The sequence below is a fragment of the Apium graveolens genome, chromosome 8, assembly GCF_009905375.1.
Source record: "Apium graveolens cultivar Ventura chromosome 8, ASM990537v1, whole genome shotgun sequence".
Lineage (NCBI taxonomy): Eukaryota > Viridiplantae > Streptophyta > Magnoliopsida > Apiales > Apiaceae > Apium > Apium graveolens.
This window is the reverse complement of record NC_133654.1, coordinates 6,848,908-6,857,118: the sequence shown is the minus strand read 5'-3', so window position 1 is coordinate 6,857,118 and position 8,211 is coordinate 6,848,908. Positions and strand designations below refer to the sequence as shown.

Sequence of the window (8,211 nt, the reverse complement as noted above, 5' to 3'; positions counted from 1 at the left end):
TAATGTTATAGAGGGAGACTTGGAGCTTGTTGAAAAGAAATTTTATCTCCATTTTTTTCAAAATTTGACTTAAGAACCTATATAAGGATAGTGTTAGAGTTGTTCTAAGAATATTATAATTGCATGATGCATAAAAAAAACTCTAGAAAATGACACGTACCTCGCACGGGTTATTATGCTATTATAAAGTAATATTATGTATTTTTTATTGGTAAATGACAAATTGTTGGAGTTCCATAGGTATACAAAATATATGAAAAGGTTGATTTTGGATAAATAGTAATTAATATCATTGATTGATGAAATAAACGGGTGTGTATGCTCTTATACATGAAGGTACGAGTGACTTTAGGATGAAGGAACATATTCGTACCAGATCGATAGCTATGATAAAAAGTACCAGGGGACTTTAGGACTACAGAACAAACACCAAAAAGAGTAACTATGGAATCAAACAACTCCCGGACATAAAACAAAGCCCTGACAATCAGGGAGCCGATAATATATCACCATCTCAAATGTAGACAACAACAAGGTTTGTTCCCATAGTTCCAAAAGCTTCCTGAATCTGTTGCATTTCTCAGCACAAAGACAGATTTTGTATCATCAAAAAGAACTTGTAATTTTTGTAGTTTATCATATGGGATTATTATATCAACCACAAAGTCTCCATTTTTTAGGGTTCTAAAGATGATCTAGGTTCACTGCTCATTCAAGATATTAATGGTTACACCTATAATCCGGATGTTAAGCACCTTGTTCCGAGTTTTAAAGAGGGATGAAAGCACGTGAAGAGGAAAACATATTATGAAATTTGTATTTGTATTGATGCTCCTTAGTTTTTAGGAGGACATCATGTGAAAGAGAGAACATAAAAACCATTGGATCTACCAATTAATGCTACCCCCATCGTAAAAAAAAGGCTAAAAACGACAAAGAATCAAGGTTCCATCTCCAATTGTCCGCAAAACATGTGGCATTGTTCTGAGGATGGTGGTTCTAAGCTCTTAAAGTGGCACCAAGTACTAGTAATCAAGTTATTGACTAGAGAGCACAAATGTGTGAGACCCAAGGCATGGAGGAAATTGCATGAAGCGGCCTGAAAAGTAATTGAATCATTACAATATGAAGTGGCCTGGAACTTATAGTAAGATTTTCTAGGAAAATCTTATATAAAGACCCAGGTAAGAACATCCTACAAGATCCTAACAATGCATATAAACACTTCCCTGCTCGCAGAACAGATCAATACTACATAAGTAACCATGATCCCATAAAGTACGAGTTGCTTCAGGATTAAGGAACATATTAATGCAGATACCATAGAAGTACCAGGGGACTTAAGGACTACAGAACAGACACCAGAAAGGACACTACAGAATCCAAACAACTCTCAAACATACAATCGATCCCGTGAAAATCAGGGATCAGACAATATATCATCTCCAATGTAGCCAACAACAAGGCTTGTAGTTCCAAGAGTTTTTTGAATCTGTTGCATCTTCTCAGTGCGAAGAGTATGTAGATCTTGCAATTCAGTCTTGGTATCATCAATCTGAATCTGTAACTTTTGTAATTTATCTTTGGCATGCTCAATACGACAATCAATTGCATGCAGCTCAGAAAGTATGGGTTGTGAAACTTGGAGCTGTTCTATGTAGTTGAGACGGTTGACAAGCCAACTTATGTTGAATCCCAGTTTGTGCAATGCATCAAATACAATCCTGTGCTCAGCAATCATGTCAGTATCAACCTGAGTCATTGAGATTTTGGTAAAGACACTTACAGAGTTGGCCAACATATTCAGCTTCATTGTGGACAACTTCTTGTTTGTGGTGGTAAAGATCTCAAAGGTTTCCGGGTACTTATTCATGATCCGATCAAGTAGAGAAACAAACTCAGAGTTAACCGGATAGCCTTGCCAAAACACAACATCACCATCACCCCTAGGAGACCTCACCTGATCATTGCCTATCCCTTGAACTGGAACACCGATTTCTGTACCCCTGTCTGCATTTACTACAGAATTCTTCACCAAGTCCTCTTCTTGCACCCCCATGTCCAAGGTGTTAACACACGATGCTTTTTGCATATTTTCAAAACCATCTAACACCTTGGTCGGAGCCTCCAAGGGCTTTTGTAGCACCATTGTATGAGCTGTCAGAGAAACTGCCTCGGTATGAGGAATCATGGTTTTCTGAAAAATCAGAAATGCTGTTGATTAATACTTAATATAATTTATTAGAAGCAAATGTATCTTTAAATAATACATTGAACTTTAACAAAAAGTTAGGTCTAAAATTTAGTTCAGGACTCGCTATTGTGCTTATCATTACTAGAGCAACAGGAATATTCAACATGACTTGTACTTATCAAGTTGTAGAATTGAGTCAAGAAGAGCCAGACCCCAGCAAACCGAGTCCCCTTGAATAGTTGATAGGTTAATTAAAATAGTTATAATACATTAATAGGTGAACTGCCCTTCAACTCAAATTCTCATCCCCCTCCCTAAACTAGCCCAACTAATCTTTTTCTTCATCTTCCTAAATGTTTGAAATTACTTGTACTTGCACATGTATATGTATATGTACACAATAGAACTTCACATAAAACAAGAACTTTCAAACAAAGAACTTTAGTTACTTGGACATTCAACACCCTGAAAGTCACTAAATACGTAACGAATATTGAATTAAAATCCATTGTTAAGGTCCAAAGAAAGACAATATTTTTAAAAAATACTTTCACAAAAAAAAAATTCGGATCACTGAAGTTCAAGAATTACAAATATATCTTTATGGTATATTATTTATGGGTAATGCTAACAACAGCCCTGCGTTATGTTTAAGCATTAATTACTGCATTATTACTTAAAAGCTTTTGAATTGTACTAGTGTAGTAAGGCTATTGTCCGAGCGACTCTACTTTATCAATACTAATTAGAGCTGCAAACAAACAGCGCTGAGCCGAGCTGAATTTGTTTTTAAAATGAGCAGAGTCGATCCGAGTTTAATAACCGAGCCGAAAGTGATGTTCAAGCTCGGCTCATTAAACGAGCCGAACACGAGTTTGTTCACGAAAAACCGAGCTGAGCCGAGCTTGAGCCGAATCGAGTTATCCACAAATATTTTGCATATTTTTTTCAATCAACCAACCTTATAATTTTACAAGTTATATCGAGATCAAATACTTGTCTTATCTTACAGTTATATAAGCACACTCACACTCTACAATTGTTTCTTAATCTATACTACCTCCATCACCCTTATTTTTTTACATTTTTTTCACATGTTTGACACGCATTTTAAGGCAACTATAAAGTATAGTTCCAGAATATATTTTTAAATTCTCTTTTTTTGTATAAAAATTATGCAATTACATTTAATAACTATATTACTCGAACTCTTCATTTTATCTCCGAGTACTTGTGTCGCACACTCGACACTTGGACATGGACACTCGGACCCGGACACTTATTTTAAGCCAAAAACATGTATATTTTTTAAAATGTTGTCGAGTCTGATACCTGGACACGTGTCCATGGCGGACACTTCTAGCCGAGTCAGAGTAACACAGTTTAATAAGAGCATTAAAGTGTCTGTCGAGCCCCCGTCCCCCAATGTAAAGAATTGAGGGGGGCGGAGGGAGTATTGTTCTATTTTTTCAGGACGAGTTTTAGAAATATATCCAATTTTGTTTTGAATTATTTAGACATTCGTAACTCTAGCAAATTGTACATTATTTTTTAAACGGTCAATGTCGGAATTTTATTATGTTTTGATATTTACTTAAATTTGGTTTATGTAAATTACAAGTTATTTAATGGTGTTTATAAAAATAGCAATTGCAGTTTAAAGAGCAGTTTAAAGAGCAGATAACGCCGGTTAATGCTATAACGCCGGTTAATGCCTAGTGCCTAGTTATGTGAAGAATTGGAGATGAATATATCATGATAACAATGTTTAATGGTTTCCTTACAAAAAAACTATTTGTTAAATTTAAAAAAAATAAAAAAAAATTCTGAAATAATTAAAATATTAATAAATGATGAAAAAATGCACAAATAAAAATATTTAAGTGATTAGTAATAATTTATTATTGGTAACATATTTAAACTTTATCCGAGTCGAGTTATCGAATTCGAGCCGAGTCCAATCTAAACGAGCCGAGTCTGAGATGAACAGACAAAAAGCTCGGATCGGCTCGTTTACTCATCCGAGCTCATTTTCATGTTCAAAACCGGCTCGTTTAGAAAAACGAGCCGAGTCGAGTTCACTTAAACGATCCAATTTTGTTCACGAACGGCTCTGTTCACTTGCAGCACTAATATTACTCGTACTAAAAATCTAATATGACTATTATGACGCTTCGTGATCATTGCGGTTATTATTGTCTTTCTCTATTCTTTAAACGCTAAAGTTTTTATTACAAATATATAATATAACTTATATTCATTTATTTCTTCTAGAACAAAGCTTGTCCAATTATTTTCTATATATACTACTAGTCCATGATATTATTCAATATTGCTATTTTTTCAGAATTAATAAAACTATGAGATTATTAAAAAATGATAAATTTTTAATCGAAGTATGTTTTGCTTAAAAAATGAGTTAGATATCTGAAGATCATTTTCTTAATATGTTAATTATTTTTTCCTTAAAAATTTATGTTTAAAAGTTAGGAAAATATTCAAATATGAATTTAGAAAGTGTGTTTTAAATTTATATTATTACTTAGAAAAAAGTTTATGCTTAAAATATAATAACAGACGTATTAAATGAGGTTGATTAGAGACGCTAGTGTAAATTACTTTATGAATGCTTAAAAATATGTATACTTAAAAAGTGTAAATTAGCATGCAGTAACTAACCTAGTTGTCAAGGCGTCGCCTAGGCGTCCGACCCGCCTTGGTTTTTAAGGGATAGGCGACGCCTAGGGACGCCTAGGTCCGCCTAAGTCCGCCTAGTCCGCCTAATTCCGTCTCATTTCCGCCTAATTCCGTCTTATTTTCGCCTAATTCCGTCTTATTTCCGCATAGTCCGTCTTATTTTCTCCTAGTTTCAAGTCAACCATGCCCAAATAACTTTTGACCAGATTCATCCATATTTGAGTTATAATAGACCTATATTGTGTTGTAAACATTATGTCCGTCAAAACTAACCGGTAAACCCTCATCTACAACAATCTAAAGAGGAAAAAGGAGAACGAATCATCTCCTACATAAGAATTGATTCAGTATTATTATCAAGTTATTATTCTTATAATCTTAACAAACACCCACACCCACACACACATATACATAGTAAATCCATTTGTCTGTAATTTGTGTACAATACTTCAGTAGTATAACTATAGTATTCTATTTTATTATAATATATAAATATATGTGTACAAAAAAAAATATATATAGCCAAAAGTATAGTCCGTCTAATGGTCGCCTATGCGAGCGCCTCACCGCCAAGGCAGTTAGGCGGTGCACTAGCGCCTAGCCCCGCCTTTACGCCTTAACAAGTATGGTAACTAAATTGTTTGTAAATCATTACTTTATGAACATGAACTAGCAGCAAGGTTGCAATATATGCCTACATATTACATATTTCACGTTTTGTCAGATAGTCTACATCACATTCACTTGGAAGCTAAAATCCTATCATCTTCCATGATAATGCCGGATTATAATCTCTGACAATTATTTTAACTTGAACATATCTTTGGAAGTAACCATAGACTAGTTGCATAAGCACATATTTTTGCAGATGGGAATTTACATATTATTCAGTATTAGCCAGATTACTATATTCTTGATGATAAATTTTTGTATTAGACACTGGGACACATTATTTATAGTTGTAGGAAAATAAAGGCATTCAAAGTTTATAGAAAAATTATGTGACCACAATTTAGGGACATCAAAGAATGCAACTTACACAGTTTTTGCTTACAACAGAAGAGAAAAAAAATAATTACGTACCTGTGGCAATGTAGTGACAATAGCTGCTTTAGGGGAGGAACCAAGTAAGTAGTTTTTGAGGTTGGTGGACATCCTTGATACATTATATCCATGCGGTACTTTCACATATTCCAATTTAAAGAACGGAGAAGGAGAATTGACAAGAATGTTTAAAAGATAAGAAAGTGCCTAGGAAATAAGAATACAAAAATGATGAATTAGGGGCCTGAACTGAAATCAGATCTTGATATCAACAAGCAATAACAAAGAATCCATGTTACTTTAAACACACTGCCAATATCAATTCACTTCTGACCTTACTTGTAAAACAGAAAACTAAATCTGAGAAGTTAAAGAGCTGATGATTAGTACTACAAATTACCTCAATGGTTTTTAAGTCAAGGGTAAGAATCTTTGCACCACGAAGTCCCCAAAACATATCAGTAATTAAGAGACAATACTTTCTAGTCCCCTTTTCTTCTGCAACAGTTTCCTCATCAAAATCCTCAAATCTTATATTCACCCTCTCCAACTTGGTAACTCCAAATGTAACAGGACAGAAGTTAACAGAAGTAAAGTTACGGATATTGGGCGCCAGAACTATGACCTTGTGATTCTTACAAGGATCATTACTCTGTTCCATAGGACATGTGTAGTTCTGAATTTCAAAGTTCACCAATTGGGGACAATCTACGACAAAATGAGCACAAACGCCTCTTCGGAAAAGCAAGGTGAGATTCCGTAAGTTGACCAGTGCACGGAAGAACTCACTCACATTATCAGTAAACTCAACACCATACAGATTTAGAGTTGTTAAAGTAGGCAAGCAAATAGATTTGGGTAACTCGAAACCATCAAGTGACAGAGTTTTTAAATAAGGCAAGCAAGTAAAATATGATTCAGGTAACTTGGCGAAACCGTCACAAAAAGGACGAACCAATTTTAGACTAGTCAAAGCAGGTAATTTCCAACATTTCCATACCAACGCTTCTTCATCATAGTATAAACTCAATTCAAGTTTCTTAATAGTAGAAGAACTCAATCTCGACAATATAAAATCATAATATGGATACCGGGAGAAATCAACATTTAGTTCCTGAACATGGTGCGAAATTGCGTATGAAATTGCATATATAATAGCATGATTCATAACTCTGTCACTAAAACTTCGAATAGGGGAAATCCGAAACTTAAGTAGTTTAGAATCATGGTTCCGTTTATCTAATAATTTATAAATATACTTAAAATCGGTAGTGGCGTAAATGGTAAAGTTGAGAAAAGGGAGAGTAGTCCATAAAAGCTTCCATCGTTTCGAGAGAACGCTGGTTTGAACTGCTAATTGCACATCCAAAAATCGAAGAATGTGATGAATGAGGTCATCAGGAAGCTTACTTAATATGTCTTCTCCACCTTCTTGTTGATCATTTGTAGTTGTGGATCTCATTTTCTTCTGGTTGTTCATCTCCTCATTCATTCCATATGATGACTAGTATGGCTTCACTGTTTTTTATGACAGAAACCCTGAGACCATCTCCGGTGCAAAAGCCCAGGTCCCACTCCTTTGGGACCTTTTTACATGCTACATAAGCCAAAGCAGAATCGTCCAACTTCCTCCAACGCAGCACAGCCCAAGTCCACTTCTCAATGGTCCCACTTATTTATTTTTTATCTATTTTGTACATCATTTTAAATAGCTATTAATGATCCAATTAGTTTTCTTTATTATAATAATTTGTATGAAATGATAAATAATTGGATGGGCACATGTTTGCAGATAAAGTAAAGAGTTGGCCAGTCCAACTACTCGGGTCTGACCAACTCACTCAACATGCTTCAGCGCTGTAAAAGGAAAAGGGATCCGCGGCACGCTCTCCAACGTAGCACTTGGGCTTGAGTTGGAGTTGCTCTAAGACCTACCCTTTTGCCCATTTACGAAAAAATAAAAAAAATATCTTCTTCTTTTTTAAATTTTGTGATAAGAATATATTTTTTAAAAATTTTGGTCAAAAATACCTCTTTAAAACGCATTTTTAAGTTAGGTATCACTAATACATAGATCTGGCAAATCGGATAACCAGATCGGATCTATTTCGGATCGGTTCCACTTTCGGATTATGATATAATTGGAGGTCATTCGGATCGGGTCGAATGTGATTCGGTTCGGGTCTAATTCGGATCAAAAGCGGATGAAATTCGAATAAAAATCGGATAAAATTCGGTTCAGATTAAATTCGGTTCGGATATTTCGGATCATAACT

At 34.8% G+C, this 8,211-nt stretch overlaps 1 protein-coding gene across 2 annotated transcripts; it reads right to left on the bottom strand.

Annotated features, from left to right (window-relative positions):
* Nucleotides 1-1,060: 1,060 nt before the first annotated feature.
* Nucleotides 1,061-7,593, bottom strand: LOC141678417 (uncharacterized). 2 transcript variants are annotated; one of them, XM_074484731.1, is made up of 4 exons: nt 7,346-7,568; nt 6,336-6,669; nt 5,975-6,142; nt 1,061-2,197 (listed from the first exon to the last, which is right to left on the bottom strand). In XM_074484731.1, exons 2-4 carry the CDS (start codon nt 6,594-6,596, stop codon nt 1,421-1,423), a joined length of 1,206 nt encoding a protein of 401 aa, XP_074340832.1. In that variant the 5' UTR covers nt 6,597-6,669; nt 7,346-7,568; the 3' UTR covers nt 1,061-1,420. The 2 variants fall into 2 exon arrangements, with proteins under 2 accessions (XP_074340832.1, XP_074340831.1); XM_074484730.1 differs by having other exon boundaries at nt 6,336-7,593.
* Between the last annotated feature and the right edge of the window lie 618 nt (nt 7,594-8,211).